Raw genomic sequence first — 20,083 nt, forward strand, 5'->3', positions numbered from 1 at the left:
AGATGATTAGGTCACAAGGGCAAAGCTATTCTGAATAGGACTAGTGCCCTTATCAGAGAGACCTCCCACAGCTCCTCTGGCCCCTCCTGCCCTTTGAAAGCAGCACACGAAGACATCTAGGAAGCAGGCCTTCACCAGACACGGATCTCAGATGTCTCTGCCTCCAGAACTGGGAGAAATTGTTTCTTTTGTTTTTAAGACACCAGTCTACAGAATTCTGTCACAGCAGACAGAACAGAATAAGACAACATCCAAGTTAGAGACCAGCAAAGGAGGCAACGAATGAGTCAGATGGGAATGATCAGCAGGAGATTAGGACAAGAGATGGCCATGATCCCACAGGCCTCCTCAAGCTGAAGAAATCTTAGGTAGAACAAATGAACAGTCTACAAAATGTGGGACATGGATGAAGTTCAAGAAAATTTTATTTAAATATCAAATGGTAGGATGCTACCAGGTAACATCATGAAAAATAACAAAAAAAAATTAATAACTATTATCTAGCAACCACAAGATTAATCAAATTGCAACCATACCATATTAAATGAAATAATTCCAAATGCATTGTCATTTGATAATATTGTCACAGTCACAGTCCTTGGCCATCCAAGTTTGACATTTGTTGAAGGTTTCTAAAATAAAAGCCCAAGAATAAGTTAATAAAATTAAAAATAAGAGGAACAGTGAGACATTTTAATAGTTTCTGTCTTTGCATAAGTGTTCAGAATATGAATAAAAATACACTTTTAATGCAGATTAAGAAAATATATTCAAACTAAGTCAACCTGGTAAAGCAGTCCCAAATAAACTTTTTAAAAAACCACTAATCGGGACGCCTGGGTGGCTCAGTTGGTTAAGCAGCTGCCTTCGGCTCAGGTCATGATCCCAGCATCCTGGGATCGAGTCCCACATCGGGCTCCTTGCTCAGCAGGGAGCCTGCTTCTCCCTCTGCCTCTGCCTGCCATTCTGTCTGCCTGTGCTCGCTCTCTCCCCCTCTCTCCCTTTGATAAATAAATAAAATCTTTAAAAAAAAAAAAAAAAAAAACCACTAATCACTGACTATCAAAATATCAATCACTATAATGATAAGTAATCACTGGCTAGTAATGCCATATTATAATTAATGCCATTACTAATGTAACAGAGAATTAAGTAAGCAGTGTGAAATTCTATTCAAATATGACTTTTTTTCTTACACTACAGAAGGTGCTGAAGCTTAACAATTATTTTTTTCTGTAAGTCACAGAGCCAGATTAAAGATGAAATATTAAAACATCTTTTCTAATCAATAAGAGAAGAGTTTCCTACAACATTTCTATTAATATTCAACAGCAGCATAAAGGAATATGCAAAAAAGTAATATACAAAAGCAAAAGAGAACTATTTCAAGCATCATTTTCACAAAAAATTTTACTCATACTGACCTAATGATTCTAAAAAAAATTCCCTCAGAAAAATTAACTAGAACAATGTTAGCAGTCATTACCTCAACCTAATAGATCAAGCCATAAAGGACAATTAAACCTTGGGCTATTCAAGCATTTTTCCCAGGGGCAGCCCAAAATAATTCTAAGGCGCAGGGACCTCCCACTTCCACGCCTGCTTTTTGTACCCTTCTCCTTTGAACTTAGAAGTTTAGGTCATTCTTTGTGCATCTGGTAGCAGGGGAGGGATAAAAGAGAAAAGGGCCAAATGGAAGACCGGTTTTCTTGAGCATCTGTCATGGCAATTCCTAAATAAGCTGAATGGATCCAAAAACTAACTGTAGAATCTTCTAAACAAGATTGTCTGAGGAATAATAACCACAATAATAAGATTGTCTGTGAAACTGCCGAAAAGGTTGTCAGTTCTGAGTTCTGTGAAAACCACCTCCAGTCTCTAGATGGGCTTTACCTCTACAGAAACAGATTTTCATGCGCTGTAAGGTTTCTCTGAGTTTAAGGGGCAAAAGGACTTACCTGTAATGTTAAGTGAAAAATAAAAGTTTCATCAGGCTCTGGTAAGTCATCATCACATACGGCTATGTATACTGTCCGATTTGTTTCTCCAACAGGTATAAATGCTGCAGCATATGTGTCAAAAAAGTCACCGGTGTCATCTCCATACAGCTATCAATTGCAAAATATAGGTATTTCTTACAACAGTGTTAGGATAGGCATAACTGATGCTAACTGGAGTAATCAACAGAAAAAAACAGGAATCATCAACTCAAGCTGATGTTTATAGACAGGATATACCAAAAACAAAACAAATATTTAACAATTGACAAAAATCACTGTCAAAAAAAATTATTAAAAATGAGTCTAAGCATGGGGCCCCTGGGTGGCTCAGTGGGTTAAAGCCTCTGCCTTCAGCTCAGGTCATGATCCCAGGGTCCTGGGATCAAGCCCCACATCGGGCTCTCTGCTCAGCAGGGAGCCTGCTTCCCTTCCTCTCTCTCTGCCTGCCTCTCTGCCTATTTGTCATCTCTGTCAAATGAATAAATAAAATCTTTTAAAAAAAGTAATAAAATAAAAAAAAATGAGTCAAAGCAAAAACATTTGCTTATACTCTGGAATGTAAAGGAATCATTACACAGAAAAGTAATAATTATATATGAAAGTAAGGATGTGAATATTTTTTCTATACCTCTTTATTGATCTGAAGTGGATTACAGCAAACCTGACAAGAAAACAAACTGTAGCTACAACAAGAAATAAATAGGAAATAAAAAGGAATAGGAAATAAAGCAGGAACTAGCCTGCCAAATTGTATCAGGAAAATCAGTAATTTTTACCTTTTTGGTTTCAAAGAAATGCTTTTTTCCAAAACTCTCAACTGAAGTTTTATTTAAATTCTCCCCCACAACTCCAATAAAGACCTAATTCCTTTAGTCATCATAAACTTTTCCTTAACTTTTTAAGACTTCATTCTGTAACAGCAACACTGCTAATAAGATTTTCAAGGGAGCAGTAATTATGAAATTATAAATGAGCAACTTCTGGTGCAAAGCTATATGAGTTTTCTTTTGCCAAAGAACTCAAAAATGAACAACTTAGCTACTGGAAAAAATACTATGATTTAGTAAAAACATGTATAGGAAAATTATAGTCAATTTCTAGTTTTCTTTTATAAAAATAAAATTTAAATACTTGAGATTAACTTTTTGAGGGTATTGAAAAACTCGTACTCCTATAACATAAAAAGTGGCACAGCCTTTTAGAAAGCATTATCAAGAGCCATTGAAACAAAGAGAAAAACACAGCAATCCAGTCCAAAAAATCACTTAACAACCCAAAATGTGTAAAAATTGATACATATGTAAACATTTTCATCAAAGCAGCATTTATAGCAGCAAAAATTGGAAGGAACCTCATTGAAAAACAGGTGAAAAATGATTGAGAAATGATGATGCCACCATCGAGAGAAGCTGGGAAAATGAAAGGGCAATCCCAAAACATCCCTATGATACAATCGAAATTACGCATAAAAGATGATCAGGTATAATGTATACTCAAGTCCAAATGAATTCATTAAATATATTCACAGGTCATAAATTAAAAACTCAAAGCAATGCACAAAATTATAAAACTACGTTTATTTCATAAGCAATTTTTCTTCTTTATCTCTTTTTACGATGTTTCACAATGTGGTAATTTAATCTCCTCCTTCAAAACTTATTTTTTTTTTAAAGATTTTATTTATTTATTTGACAGAGAGAGATCACAAGCAGGCAGAGAGGCAGGCAGAGAGAGAGGAGGAAGCAGGCTCCCTGCTGAGCAGAGAGCCCGATGCGGGGCTTGATCCCAGGACCCCGAGATCATGACCTGAGCCGAAGGCAGCGGCTTAACCACTGAGCCACCCAGGCGCCCCCAAAACTTATTTAAAAAAAAAAAAATTTCAGGCACTCTGGGTCTCAAATAGAGCAACATCCTTAGTGGTCATATGACATTTTTTTTTTTTTAATTTAATTTAATTTTTTTCAGTGTTCCAAAATTCATTGTTTTGCACCACACCCAGTGCTCCATGCAATATGTGCCCTCCTTAATACCCACCACCAGGCTCACGCATCCACCCACCCCCTTCCCCTCCAAAACCCTCAGTTTGTTTCTCAGAGTCCATAGTCTCTCATGGTTTGTCTCCCCCTCCGATTTCCCCCCACTGATTAAACATAGACACAAATAGGCACACAATCCACCTAATAACTAAAGTGTGTATAATAAGATAACTTGATAAACAGTTTAACAAATCCTGCCTAACTTCTACTTAAGTTAATGAATTTCATTTCTCCCAAGCTCTCTGACAAAATTCATTTCTAATTTGTCATTTTTCAGCTTTTACATATTTTATGTATTTTCCCTAAGCCACCTGAAATAAATATCTGAGCAGAGACAACCTGTAACCAAATTACTAAAAGTAAAATTTTCTTCTACTTAGAAATAGTTACTGATGTCTTTGGTTTTTATTTGTTTTCACATTAAATATATGAACATTTTAAAATAATCAGCCTATACCTTTACAATAGTATTATTGTCAAGTGCATATGCTACCTTGGAGCGCTGTGTAAACTCTATAAGAAAAATGAATGGAATAGTGTAACTGCAAGTCATTTATCATAATGAAATAACTCAGAATCTCAAACATTAAAAAAATACTATCACTGAAACTAAGAAATTTCATATCACCTATTTCACTAAGAATAGAACTATATCATTTCTTACCGATACAATTGCAGTGACATTTGCAGGCTCTCCTATCCTTTCGATGACAAGACGAATAACTGTTGTACTTGTTTCATTAACTACAAATTTTGTTTGTCCGGCAAACCTTATTTCTGTTTCTCCAAACACAAAAGGGATGAATAAAGCTGAGAGGAGATTTACTAGTAAAGATGCAGAGGGCATCCCTATAAGGGGGGGAAAAAAAAAGCTTTGAATGTATTTTCATTACACTGTTGCTTACAGGTATAAACATAGGATGAAGAGCTAGACAGTCAACAACTAAGACATAAATACATCAAATATTAAGCATCCAACTTAAATACGTGATCAAAGAAACAAGTTTAAAAAATCACAATCTCTTCCGTGGTTCTTTTTTATGATTCATAACTACTTTTTGTTCTTTAACTTATATATCAAGCTAATAGTTATTAGTAGCCTTAAACTTGTTTATTAAATTAGGGTTTTTAAAATTTTTGACCCTAAAACTTATTCTAAGAAAAAACATCAAGCAGTACCTTGGAAAGAGTTAAAGCCCATATTTCCTTCCCCCAAATGAAACTGTAAAATGTAAGCTAAAACTAAAAAATTATCAAATGGATCAATAATCTTAATGCGGTTTCTTCATCTTTTTATTTGATGATCACACAAATATGAGAGAACTCTTAAAAGTGGTATGTAAAAGCAGTTGAAGCTAAAACTTTATTGTAAATTGATTTCTTGGTTGTTTCTACATTTTCCTGAAATTTGTCTCATTTGAGAATGTTTTAAAAAAAATTTTTTAGTTACTGCAAGGAAACGCTAAGTTTTAAGTTTTTTAGTTATTGAAAGAAATGCTAATATTTTCAACATATATTTCCAGGACTTAAATTTCTTCCATTTAACAAGCTAAAATATTAATATCATTTCTTAGAAAATGTCTATGTTGCTTTAAAAATAAGCAGCATAGACAAACATTTGACAGTATGTATTTCCTTCTCTTCCATAAGTTCTTTTGTTTTCTTCTTACTAGACTGTGTGTGTTTATGAGTCACCAATAGAGTTCCTGCTTTCAGCACTGTGTGATTCAAGTGTTTTCAAAAGCACAACAGTGCAGTGGCCTCTTGAAAGCACTGTTGTTTTGTAATGTAGATGCACCTCTACAAAATGTGAACAACTGATCTCACGGATCATTAAGATTCCAATGGATTATGTGATCAGTCACACGAACATAACAAGTTCATGTGTTTTAAAGGAGAGTTGCATTATGCACTCTATGAGCCAAAATGCTTCCTATTAATCTTTACCTTGGTCACAAAGTAATAAAACTTTCATGCATGTGGTACTTCCACTTGGCTACCCATGGCGTTATATTTAGAAACCACCAAACACACAAGATCTTGATATATTTTAGTTTAAATGCAATTTGCTCAGTCAAGTATACTCAAACAATGCAATCTGAGATTGCTTAAGGATGTCTCCCATATTTATGGCTGCAAAATCCACAGACAGGGATGCAGAGGTCAGACGGAGTCCAGGAAGGGCCAACAGAGACAGAGATTCTGGAGGACCAAGGCATTTTGTACACCTGTGCCTTCTAAGAATGTTCACCCGTCCTGGGGATAAGGGACTTGGGGGAAGAAATAAAACAGCTCTCTCTTCCCTGACTTCTAAGGCAGAAACCCTTACCAAAAGTAAGTTAATTTAAAAAGTGAGAGAAAGGGAAGGAAAAAGGCAAAGCCTGGGTGAGTCAGGAGATTAGGAGCAGCTCTGGGGCCACCAAAGACAACTGAAGGTCTTCTGTGGAATTCTAAAGCCAGAATGATTTCACACCTCACTTATGACAAACAGTAGGGGAAAAAATGGACTAGGAATGAGAAAGAGAATACAGAATGGAGGGGTGAGGAGGCAGTGAGCTTGGCTTTGGATGTGTAAGAAAAAGATCAACTTTGGTCTATTGTGATTTGAAAGAAAAAAATTCCTTGAACGTGAGATGTGACAGAACTTTGAGCTGAGAGGAATACGACACCTGAAGTTCTAAGTGAGAAAGAGTGAAAGTGAATTACAGCATGACAAGAGGCTGGGGAAATAAGTTCTCAAAATTTGTTCTGCATCAGAAGCAGAAATAAGTTCTCAAAATTTGTTCTGCATCAGAATCAGTTCATATGTTTGTTAAAGATGCTAACTCACACACTCAAAATTTTTGATCCAGGGAAATTAGGTTGAGGCCCAGGAATCTACATTCAACAGGCAGCCCTACTGATTCGAATTCTAAGCCCAACTGATCCTGGAGACATACTTTGACATACACTGTCCGGGAGTGTAAGGAAGAGTGTGAGGAGTGTGTTTGGGAGTGGACGTACAATAAACCACATTTGCAGCTTTGAGTTAATTACTGAATTTTTCAAGGCAATATGCTTGAACTTACTGCAGACTTCCTTATTTTTTCCTATACGTTATTATATTATATTCTAAGATTCCACATATCCCAAAGAAAAACTGCAAAGACCTATAGAAAGCAATCAGACCAGCGAATGTTTATGTACCATTGTAGAAACTTTACTTAACCTTAGCAACATCCCTCTGAAGAAGGTACTAGTAGCATTAAGCTCATTTATAGCTGAGGAAACTAAGGCACAGAGAAGTTAACACATATGGTGCTACTTAACTAAGTAAATGACCAGGCAGGATTTGAACCCAGCAGTCCACATGCAGACTCTACCCCATAACCATACTATATTGCCTCTTACATACCATTCCTACAAATCACATCCCTCCATCTTAAAAAATTTGGTAGATTGCTTATGCTACCTGTTTCCAAACATTCAAATATTTTAAACTCATGCACAATAACCAAAACTTGCATGAAGATGTATAATTACAAGTCTCCTAAGTCTGCACATTATTATCCTAATAAACATTACATTTATTTAAAGAAACTAAGGTTCTCTTGACTACTTTAAATATTTAATAGCATCTTTTAATGTCAGGACCAATGAGCTCAAGTGGTGCATTCTTACAGTTTCCCAGGCAATTAGAGCTCCAAGATCTTCTGGGTAAGTCAGTAAATTCATTTTAAATTGGTGCACATCAGTGAATTTTGAGATTATGTGAAATGAACAAACAAGCATGATTGGAAATGCCTCAAATTCTGTGACATCATTGATAATTGAATCTCCCTTGCTTTCATCTTTTCAACTCGTAAGAAAAGTTGTTGAGGCAAAGTTGGCATTCAGCAGAAACTAAAAGATGAAGAAAAAGCTTTGAAAGTGAAGTTCCCATTAGAAGACAGGCATAATTACAGAAATGCTGAAGTTTCTCTTTTAGAGTAACTAGGTACATTTTCCTCTATCATACTAAAAATCTAGTCTTTGGAACTCTCTTTATTAAACTCAGAAGAAAAGGCATTAGCAACTGACACAACATGTAAATCTTTTATCTATTTCAGGTCACTTTTCTCGTACTTGATTTAAGAGAAGTTTTACATGACCCATCAGACCACCTATTTTAAACTTCTCTGGGAAATGAATTCCAAACATGTGCTTAAAGATGTCCTTAATTCATTGTCTGTCACAACTGTCAAAGAATAATTTTAGCAATATTAAGGCATTCCTCTGCTCTGTACGGGCATAATGTTCTAATATTCAAATTATCTCCTTTTCAGCTATTATTCATGTTTTCCTCACCCCTTGCTCAGTATGACTCAAAGGAAATGAAAGCTGTTCCTGTCAATAGATCTCTTATGTCTGAATACATTTCTTACCATGTTAAAACAATATGAAATTTATGTTACTTTCTTGCTTATTTCCTGAGTTTTACTATGAAGTTTTGATAGAGTCCTGCTAACGTATAAGCACAAAATGTTCACTTTTTAGATTCCAGTAATCATATTCAGCCTATAAAAAGGTCATCTGATTCTGAAAAAAAATATTTCAAAATTAAAATCAGGAACATCTTAGAATAGTTTCTACAACACATATTGGTTGCTTTCCAAAGAGCTGATTAAAACACGGTATGACATTTGTGCAGCGAGCCCCTGCTCGCTAGACATCATGCAGCACCCAGGGCTCATCACTGACGATACAAACATCCCTAAGATAAAGCTCTTGGCTCTATGATACTTTCGGCAATCGGCGAATGCTTCAGATCAGGCCGACGGGAGCCAAAAAGATAATTCTAAGATTCCTGTTTAAGCATAAAGATGCAGATTCCCTCTACCGCTGGATTTGGGATCACTTTGATGGGGGACAGTTTCCTCTAAAGCCTGGAAATAAAGCCAAAACAGCCAGAGACAGAGCCAAGATGTGGAGAGGCGCCAAGTCTTGATAATCAAACTCTGCTTCCTGAATCCAGCTTTACCCTCGCCTCTTCAGTTACTGAGGCAATAAATTACACTTTTTTCAACAGTCACCTTAGGTTAGATTTTCTGTCACTTTCAACACCAATATTTATCCATTAATCTCCAACCTGTGACCCTATGAACCCATGTCGGGATATACCAAGTGGAAGATTTCTCCTCCTTCACTCCAACATTCAACAGTCTTACTTGGTCTTTCTAAAATTTTGTGGAAAAAATGCCACACTAGCTCTTTCCTGTTCCCATGCAATATTACCATCTATAATATTTTCCCCTCCCACCTCAAAACTGACAATGACTAGTAAGGAAATTTAGGACACGCAGACAAACCAAAGTTGTCTTCACAATAAAACAAAGTGGAACAGGAGTACACCACATTGATTTGGTTTCTGGAAAAGTTGATACATTCTGATTCTCACAAGGAACCCCAATATTATGCTTCTTTAAGTTAGCACAGCATTAATTCCTTTCTCTTGCTTTTTTCCTGAATGCCTACCTCTTCTTTCTCTTGGGAAAACCTACTGCTATTCACCAACTTTTTTGTCCATTTGGGTTACTTAGCATACAACATATTAAACATCATTTATAAAATAATACTCTCCCACATAATATGTCATACTAACCCCCGAATTCTACATCCCTCTTATCTAGGGTATTACCTTCCTCCTATCTTACTTCTCATTACTAGGTTCCTTGGGAAAGATAGCCAGTATAGTATATCCTGAGTAAATGGGAATAGCCATCTATTTTAAGTTCCAATAAGTCTGTAGGAACAGAATAAAATAAGGTTTAGAATAAAATAATACATGAAACTAAGCACCCAAAAGATGACAATATAAAAAAAAATTTAAAAATGATTTTGCTGATTGTGCAGTAATTAGCTCTCATACAAAAACTGGTTACTTTTTTTTTTTTTAAGATTTTATTTATGTATTTGACAGAGATTGTAGGCAGAGAGAGAGGGGAAACAGGCTCACTGCTGAGCAAAGAGCCTGATGCGGGGCTCAATCCCAGGACCCTGAGATCATGACCTGGGCCGAAGGCAGAGGCTTAATCCACTGAGCCACCCAGGCGGTGGTCACTTTAAAAGTTAACTTTGTCAGGGTACCTGGGTGGCTTGGTGGGTTAAGCCTCTGACTCTTGATTTAGGCTCAGGCCACGATCTCAGGGTTGTGAATGGAGCCCCACTTTGGTCTCCATGATGAGGGTGGAGCCTGCTTAAGATCCTCTCTCTTGGGGTGCCTGGGTGGCTCAGTGGGTTAAAGCCTCTGCCTTTGGCTCAGGTCATGATCCCAGGGTCCTGGGATTGAGCCGCGCATCAGGCACTCTGCTTAGCAGACAGCCTGCTTCCTCCTCTCTCTCTCTCTCTGCCTGCCTCTCTGCCTACTTGTGATCTCTATCAAATAAATAAATAAAATCTTCAAAAAAAAAAAAATCTTCTCTCTTTCCCTCTGTTCCTCCCTCCCTCCCCCACTTAAAACATAAATAAATAAATGGTAAAACTTAACTTTGTCTTTTTAAGTTTTAAAGTAAACAACTGTACAACCCCTAAGAGTGATGGGACACAGCGAAATGACAAATATTATTAATGCAGAATTGAATGGATGAATGGATGCATTGACCTTTTGTTTCAGTTGTGGCCTTATCAATGCCGTAGCTAGCATCTTCCCACGGTGTGACCACCAGGTAACTGATACTGAAAATATGATCCTGATGGAAAAGGTTTTCTAGTTTAGAATTACTTCAATTCTATTACATTTACTAACGGGCATTCTAAAGCTATAGAGTTACTCCCACGGAACAAGAGAAGTTTCACCACTCGTATCATAAATTATTCAGCCTCTAAGAATTCTTAACTTGTGTTATTTATATTTGGGTGAGTACTACAAAAAAATTGATGTTTTCCTTCTTCCATACAAAAACAGAATTTAAATTTGCAACTTTCAATAAAAAAGTAAGCTAGTGATACAAATAGAGGAAAAGCTAGATATTTTTAGATTAAAAAAGGTATAGTCTCTTATAGTTATGTGGACCATACCTAAACTTTACTTTACTACCCTTGTTTAATTAATTTTAAGTTTTTAAGGAGAATATTTTATTTTATTATATAATAAATATATATATATGTGTTGGCACAATATTAAAAAGTACATCTCCCTCACACCAGCCCCCATCAGCCATATGCTTCTCCTACCCAGAGTCAATTACAATTATCAGCTTCATCTGTCTCTCACAAGAGAGAATCTATGTATATATTGAGATGTACAACTATAGGAGAAAATTCCTGTGACAGATTTTGTTTTCTTCAGCTACAGACTTCAGGAATCTGCGCATTTTCTCAAGATGGTAGCTGATAGAGAAATAGATAATGGTTTGATGTTGACACTCATGATGGGAACACACATAATTGTCTCAAATACACTCCATCACCATTATAAATCTCATCAATTAAATGATCGTGTCCACGGACTTTCACCACACTCATCAAGTCACCCTTTAGGGAAAGAGACAAAAATCTGGCAACTTGCACTGTCCTAGACCACATATTGTCAAGCCTACATTCATCAGGACTTCTTGACCTCTGTACATGAACGTAAGATTCATCCTGGGATTCCCTTTGACTTCTGCCCTTTGATCTGTTTGCTGATTCCATGTTTTCTTCTTTCTTGATTTACTTTGTTTATTCCCTTGTTTTGACAGAGAACATCCTCCAGTAACTTTGTAAGAAAGGGTGTGTAGAAACAAACCTTTTAAATCTTGTATGTTAGGAATTATTGTATATTAATCTTCCACTTAACAACACTTTCACTGGGTATAGAATTTTAGGTGAAAATAATTTTCATCATTCTGAAAGCCTTGTTCTATTATTTTCAAACTACCAGTATTGCTATTAAGAAATCCAAAATCGGGGCACCTGGGTGGCTCAGTGAGTTAAAGCCTCTGCCTTTGGCTCAGGTCATGATCCCAAAGTCCTGGGATCGAGCCCCACATCGGGCTCTCTGCTCAGCAGGGAGCCTACTTCCCTCTCTCTCTACCTGCCTCTCTGCCTACTTGTGATCTCTGTCAAATAAATAAATAAAATCTTTAAAAAAAAAAAAGAAATCCAAAATCACTTTGATTATGAAACATTGTATGTGTCTTTTTGCATTGTCCTCCCTCTGGAAGGTTCTTCTCTTTGGCATAGTGTTACACAATTTCACAGGACTTTTCTTGGAATGGGTTTATTCTTGACCATTTGTCTGAGCCCTCAGCCCCCTTTGGTCTGACACTCAATTTCAGATCTAGAAAATTTTATTTTACAAGGATTTCCCCTCTTCCATTTTCAGTTTTTTTCATCCTAAAACTCTTTTATTTTTCATTTTTTATTTATTTTTTATATACATATAATGTATTTGTTATAGGGGTACAGGTCTGTGAATTGCCAGGTTTACACACTTCACAGCACTCACCAAAGCACAAACCCTCCCCAATGTCCATAATCCCACCCCCTTCGCCCAATCCCCCCTCCCCCCAGCAATCCTCAGTTTGTTTTGTGAGATTAAGAGTCACTTATGGTTTGTCTCCCTCCCAATCCCAACTTGTTTCATTTATTCTTCTCCTACCTCCTTAAGCCCCCATGTTGCAGCACCACTTCCTCATTTCAAGGAGATCATATCATAGTTGTCTTTCTCCCATTGACGTATTTCGCTAAGCATGACACCCTCTAGTTCCATCCACCTCATCTCAAATGGTAAGATTTCATTTCTTTTGATGGCTGCAAAGCATTCCATTGTGTATATATACCACATCTTCTTTATCCATTCATCTGTTGATGGACATCTAGGTTCTTCCCATAGTTTGGCTATTGTAGACATTGCTGCTCTAAACATTCAGGTACTCCTAAAACTCTTATTATTTGATCTTGGTATTCTGGGATTGACCCTCTCACTTTTTTGAAAAGATTTTATTTATTTATTTGACACAAAGAGAGAGAGAACAAGCAAGGGGAGCAGCAGGGAGAGGGAGAAGCCTGCTGCCGCTGAGCAGAGAGCCCAACATAGGCTCTCTGTCCTGAGCTGTCTCTGTCTCCTGAGCTGAAAGCAGACACTTAACTGAGCCACTCAGGCACCCGACCCTCTCATTTTCTTGTCCTTTATTCTAATATCCAAATCTTTGACCTTTGCCCTGAGATTTTAAATCACCATTAAATTTCAGTTGCACTGATTTTTTAATTTATGCTATTGTGTTTTCAATTTCTAAGAATTGATGGTATACTGTTCTTTTTCTGTTAATTAAATACCTTCTTTTATGTCTCAGAAAGTATTAAATTTTTAAAGTTTTCTCTTTATAGTCTCTGTTACTGCTAAGTGGCTTTGCTATTTAATCTGGGATTTATCTTCTATATAAGATTTCTCCAAACATCTGGTAATTCTTGATGATCTGCATATGCTTAAAAGTAAGAGACTAAAAGGATGATTGGATGTGCTGAATATATGGATCTGTTTATCTGAATATGATTAAGGGGGTGCTTGGGTGGCTCAGTCATTAAGTGTCTGCTTTTGGGTCAGTTCATGATCCCAGGGTCCTTGGATTAGCCCCGCATCAGGCTCCCTGCTGTGGGGGAGGAGAGCGTGCTTCTCCCTATCCCACTGTTTGTGTTCCGTCTCTCACTGTGTCTCTTTCTGTCAAATAAATGAATAAAATCTTTAAAAATATATATGATTAAGAATCAGAGACCAGAATGAAAATTTGAAGTTTTGAGCATATATGAGAGAGTGTAGCTTGTCAACATTGGGTGAAATGAGTAAACTTTTTATTAGAAAGTCTCAATTTTAGTCCCTTTAGAAAAGATTTTACTCTCAGGTTGATCAGGTTCCCCAAAGAAAAATTTTCCATTCTACTATTTAGAAGATACAGAAATAACTATGAAGCCTTCAGGGACCAAGTGACTGGAGCCTCAACAATCAGTAATCATATATCATATAGGGATCTTCACCCATCAAATATGCTTCAGATCCCCAATCAAGAAACCATGCTTAACAGTTTCCAGAGAATAAACAGTAGAGCTGCAGGGAGGAGGGTCAGCAATAGTACAGAAGAGATGCTAATTCTAGGAACCCAGCTACTCCCAGGACAGATTCCATCCCATCTAGTTGTCTACCCAGTCCACTCCCCATAGTTACAGAGGTACTTGGTACTCCCTGTATTTTTTTTTAAGAATCCTGTGCAAATTTAGCATCCCCTGGCCTACTAGCTTATAGAGTTAAGCTGCTGCTGTTGGTCTGCTAAGCCAATTATTACTCATCTGTCTGCCTTCTGGCTCAAAAACCACATTGTATTGTCTCCTCTTCTATTGTTGTGTGGCTATACAACTTAAAAAACAAAAACAAAAACAAAAAAACTTTACCATAAAGTTTTAGGTGGTTTAGGAAGATCCAACCTTAAAAGTGCATAAGTTCCTATGCTATCCAATTTTCTTCAATATTCAAGTATAATTTTAGATCCTGTCATGATTCTAACAAAACATTTTGGCATCTCCCATTAACTGCTTCCAACAGATTATTTTCATCACCTTCATATTTTCAACTAGTTATTTTTTTCTTTTTCTCTTTCACGTACTTTTGTATTAATCATGCATTGGGAGCCAAAATATCTAGGATCTAGTTCCAAACTGGGTGATGGGCTCATGGAGATTTACTATACTATTTCTTCTACTTTTGTGTATGTTCAAGATTTTCCATAATAAAAAAAAGGCTTTATAAGAAAAATCTCTGAAGGCTCCTAACTGCACTTAAAGTGCAGACTCTACCACGGACTACAAGACCCAGTACAAACAGACCATACCTATTCTATCAAGTCCCACTCTCCCCCTCACTCACAGCCATCGTGGTGGTATTCCAGATCCTTGGATGAGTCAAGCCCTTTCTAACGTCTATGACATAGCTGGTTGCTCCCCAGGCCTAGGACTCTCTTCCCTCCTACCTTTCCCAGGACCCTTTCTCATCTTTTGTGTTTTTGCTTAAATGTCATCTTCTCAAAGGGACTTTTCTATTCTCTGTATGTAAAGACGTTTGTCCTGATAGCCTCCTCTCAGCTTTTTGTTTCTTTCATTGCACTTAATCACAGTTTGCACTTATTCTGTCTCTTAGAAGAAAAGCACCATCAGGACAATGACCTCGCCCATCTTGGATTCTCAACACCTAGCATGAGTACAGAGATGAGGCTCAACAATATTGATAATTTTTAAGAAAAAGCATCTAAAACTTGGACATTAAGCAAAAAAGCGTGTGCGGTGTAATTTCAATATCAGATAGGGCACAGACCCATCCAAGATTTAAAGAAATGCACTTTGTTCAACTCAACATTTTTTTACTATCAATAAAAGGCTTCAGACTTAGTGAAGTTACATGTAAATTTGGAAATTTTCATGCAGTAAATGTGCAAATACTTTTTGTCCAGTGAAAGAGATATCCAGAAGTTATAGTTTTATTACTCGGAGGACAATGCCCAGCTTTATAACCAACCTAGGAATCTTATCTCAACATTCCTTTATTAATTTTCCTGTACATATTTAGTTCCTCAAAAGCTCTTTGAAGCTTTTGAAGCTTTTTTATTAACATTCTCTTGGTTTTCTCACTAATGGGTTGAATATCGACATGTGTTCATCTTATATTTTTATGAGAGTCATGTTTACCAACTTTTACAGAGTGTGCTTTAACACAATCTCTCTTTTTTTCTTTTTTCTTTCTTTTTCTTTTCTTTTTTTCCAGAAGAGTAACGATGATAGAACAAATCACCCTGGCACATGCATACAACATGCATACAACGGCTCCACAAAACCGTTTCAGTAAACAACTACACAGTTTGAACCAAAACTTCCAAGGAAAACAAAATGTTACTAAACACAAATGAAGTAAGTAAATGCTTGAGACATGAAATCTTTTAAATAACGTATGTGCACCTCAGATTTCTATCGTATTCCAAAATATTTAAGCTTGACATTTCCCATGAGGCCATACAGTCCCAATTGCTTGAGTCATCAACTGGATCACAAAAGCCATTCAAGCTGTTCATATTTGAATTACAAATGCTCACCAAGATAACAGGAAGAACAATGTGCAGAAGCTTCCATTCTAGACTACGTGGGGCTCTAGAAGATTATGGATTTCAAATGTGCTCTCTCTACCCCACTTTGACAAAGCACAAAATGAAGGATTCACAACACTGAATCCTTTGAGGCAAATTTAGAAGCAATAAAGTCAATCAGGACGTGTGCACAGAGATTCCAAATATGAGTGTGCTAAAGGTATCGCTTGTCAAGGAGAAGTAAAACGCACTTGCCCTTTTGCTCCTTTGAAATACAAGGATTGTGCGTCTCAACAAAGATTTCGTGAACCACCATTAGATGGCACCCCTCCATCTTCAAAAGCAAACATTTTCTTGAATCATGAAAAAAGGTCCTAAGAACTTAAAGATAGATTTTTGCCACCTATAACTCTGTAAAAATATAATTTGCAATTCCTCATAAAACTCAAAGACAAAAGTCACAAAAGCAATTTTATTGAAACTAAGATCTCACTGAACACTGCTATAATTAGTTCTAGTCTTTCATACTTCTGGGATTTAGTGTTATCTTAAAAAAAAAATTCTCTTAGCCAATTTTTCCGAGTTTCTTTCTATTATGTATCTATTTATAGAATATCATTTGTTTTCAATGACGAATCTAGGCACTGTCCTTTCTAAAGGAATTATATGCATGCATGGCAGGTAAGGGAAAGAACAAAGTAAAAAGTTTCATGTTTGACGTTGAAAACAGAGGTTCACCCCAAGAGGTCTACAGACATGTTTCTTAGGCCAAACTGTGTCTACGAAATAATATTTTAAAAAATTTTTCCAAGATTTAAAGTTTGAGGATGTCACATTTTTAAAAAATTTATTTCTAGGTTATTTTGAAAAAACTGAGTCCGCATTTCTACATGACATCGGTTGGCTCCAGCTGAATAGCAACTGTGAATTATAAAGAGAACTTGAATTCCAAGTCCACACCAATGTCTCCTCTAACTGGGATCAAAGAGGAAAGTAAAATACTTCTCCTGTTTATGCCATTCAACAGTAGAAAAACAGATACCAGTGTGTGTCCACACATACACCTGCACACACATACCCCTTATAGGCTGTCCCCAGTGTAGGGACCCAGGAATTTGATTTTACAGGGCAAAGGGAGAGCATTCCTAGCAGTACCCTCTTGGGGATCCTGCAGTAGAAGTTATGAAGAGTCTAGCTGGACACTACCAATGCCCCTGGGGATGCTGAGTCCCCAGTCACTTCTAGTCTCTGCCATCTTCACATCTTTGCCATCGATGGACAAGTTAAGCCACTTCTCTGGACCCAAGTTCCCTCAACTGTTAAAGGGAAGAAAAAAGAACAGCTACAGCACTAGGGAATTTGTGAAGCACTCAGAAATTCATTCCAGTACACCAGGAAGTACCAGTTTCCAGGCTCTGGACCTTCAATATCCAGTGGCCAAGAGACTAAAGGAAATAAGACTGGGCATCCTAGGCTGTCCTGTGTGAGGCTCTCTTTCCACCCGCCCACCCATATAATATAGCAATACTAGAATGAAAGGAGGAGGTCTGATATAAGATGGAAACATCCAGAACCTAGAAAAGTTTGCAAAGCACAATGAAAATCCAAGATGGCACTTCTAGGTCTGAGGGGAATGAACTGCAACATTGTATTTGAAAACAAAATGGTGAGACTCCTCTTGGAAGGCCTGCAAAACTCAAACAAGAGAATCAGCTACCTCTACACACTATGTCTGGCATGGAAAGCACAGGTAGAAGAGCTATCCGGGAACTTTAGAAATGCCTACCTACCTGGTTGCACCTATCACTCCAGACTCCAGAGAGGGAAAACAGTACTTCTGAGAGTTAGAAAAATAAGTCTGTATTCTACGTATAATAACTTGAGGTTCCTCCTGAGGAACAGAGAAGTACAAAAACAAAACAAAAGATAGACCAAGAGGGCGTGAAGATGTTTTGAGGTCAAAACTACTGTCAAAACTGTGCTGCAGGTGAGGATAATCTTCAGACTTTAACCCCACAAACCTTCAATTTGTTTTTGCCATTGAAGTATATTTGACATATAATATTAGTTTCAGGCATACAACATAGTGATTCAACAGTTACATACATTATGAAATGCTCACCACTTAAGCATAGTCACTGTCACCACAAAAAGTTATCACAATGTTATTGATTATATTTCTTATGCTATACTTTCACAACCCTGTGACTTATTTATAACTTAAGTCTATACCTCTTTATCCCCTTCACTTAGTTTTCCTATCTTGCCACCCATCTCCCCTATGACAACCACTAGTTTGGCCTATATTCATGAGTCTGTTTCTCTCTGTTATTTGTTTGTTCATTTGTTTTATTCCTGCTAAGTAAAATCATATGGTATTTATCTTTCTCTGTCTGACTTATCTAACTTAGCGTAATACCCTCTAGGTCCATTCATGTTGTTGAGAATACCAAGACTTCATTTTTCTTTATAGCTAAGCAATACTCCATTACACATATATAACACAACTTCATTATCCATTCTTCTAATAATGGATATTTAGGTTGCTTCCATACCTTGGTTATTGTAAATAATGCTGCAACAAACATAAGGGTGTATCTTATCAAGTATTTTTGTTTTCCTTGGGTAAATACCCATTAATTGAATTACTGAATCACATGGTACTTTTATTTTTTAAATTTTTTGAGGACCCTCTTATACTGTTTTCCATGATGGATGCACTCCAATTCCACCAACAGTATATGAGGGCTCTCTATTCTCCACATCCTCACCAACATTTGTTACTTCCTATCTTCTTTATATTAGCCATTCTAATTGGCATGAGGTAATAGCTCATGGTGGTTTTGATATGCATTTCCCTGATGAATAGTGATGTTGAGCATCTTTTCATATGTCTGTTGGCCATCTGTGTGTCCTCCTTGGAAAAAATGTCTACTCATTCTTTAATTGGATAATTTGTATTTTTTTTTTAATTTTATTTGAGAGAGAACACAAGCTGTGTGGGAGGGACAGAGGGAGAAGCAGACTCCCCACTGAGCAGAGCAATGGATGTGGGGGTCAATCCCAAGACCCCAGGATCATGACTGAGATGAAGGCATATGCTTAACTGACTGAGCCACCCAGACACCCCAAATTTGTTTTGTTTTGTTTTGTTTTAGTGTTGAGTTGTATGGGTTCTTTATACATTTTGGATATTAAGCCCTTACCAGATGTATCATTTCTAAATATCTTCTCCCAATCAGTATGCTGCCTTTCTGTTTGTTGATGGTTTCCTTCACTATGCAAAAGCTTTTTAGCCTGATTTAGTCCTAAATGTTTTTTTTGCTTTTGTTGTCCTTGCCAAATCCAGAAAAATAGTGCTAAGACTGATGTCCAAGAGATTACTGCCTTTATTTTCCCTTAGGAGTTTCATGGTTCCATGCCTTAACATTTAGGTTTTAATCTATTTTGAATTCATTTTTGTGCATGGTATAAGCAAGTGGTCTATTTTCATTCTTTTGCATGTAGCTATCCAATTTACCTAACACAATTTATCAAAGATACTGTCTTTTCCCCCATTGTATATTCTTGCCTTCTCTGTCACAGATTAATTGGCCATATAAGCATGGATTTATTTCTGGGCTCTTTATTCCATTCAACTGATCCATGTATCTATTTCTGTGCCAGTACCATACTGTTTTGATTACTAGAGCTTTGCTCTCTATTCCATTCTATTGATCCATGTATCTATTTCTGTGCCAGTACCATAGATTACTAGAGCTTTGCTGTATGTCTTGAAATATATATGCCTTGAAATGCATATGTCTTCAAGTTCAGTTTCTCCAACTTTGTTCTTCTTTTACTCAAGATTGTGTTGGCTAAAAGTTGGTGGAATCACAATTCCAGACTTCAAGGTCTATTACAAAGCTGTCATCATCAAGACAGTATGGTACTGGCACAACAACAGACACACAGATCAATAGAACAGAATAGAAAGCCCAAAAAT

General features: G+C 36.8%; 1 protein-coding gene across 2 annotated transcripts in view; it reads right to left on the reverse strand.

The window, feature by feature from the left end:
• ADGRV1 (adhesion G protein-coupled receptor V1) overlaps positions 1-20,083 on the reverse strand; it is a 541,343-nt gene that overhangs the window by 501,394 nt on the left and 19,866 nt on the right. The window contains exons 1-4 of one of the 2 annotated variants that reach the window (XM_032335762.1): positions 5,984-9,817; positions 4,701-4,885; positions 1,959-2,108; positions 537-632 (exon numbers count right to left, since the gene is read on the reverse strand). In XM_032335762.1, coding sequence (XP_032191653.1) covers positions 537-632; positions 1,959-2,108; positions 4,701-4,885; positions 5,984-6,011 — 459 coding nt within the window. In that variant the 5' untranslated portion in view covers positions 6,012-9,817. Of the gene's footprint in view, positions 1-536; positions 633-1,958; positions 2,109-4,700; positions 4,886-5,983; positions 9,818-20,083 lie in introns of those variants that run through there. The other variant, XM_032335763.1, reaches the window with a different exon arrangement.

This window comes from Mustela erminea, chromosome 3, assembly GCF_009829155.1.
Source record: "Mustela erminea isolate mMusErm1 chromosome 3, mMusErm1.Pri, whole genome shotgun sequence".
Lineage (NCBI taxonomy): Eukaryota > Metazoa > Chordata > Mammalia > Carnivora > Mustelidae > Mustela > Mustela erminea.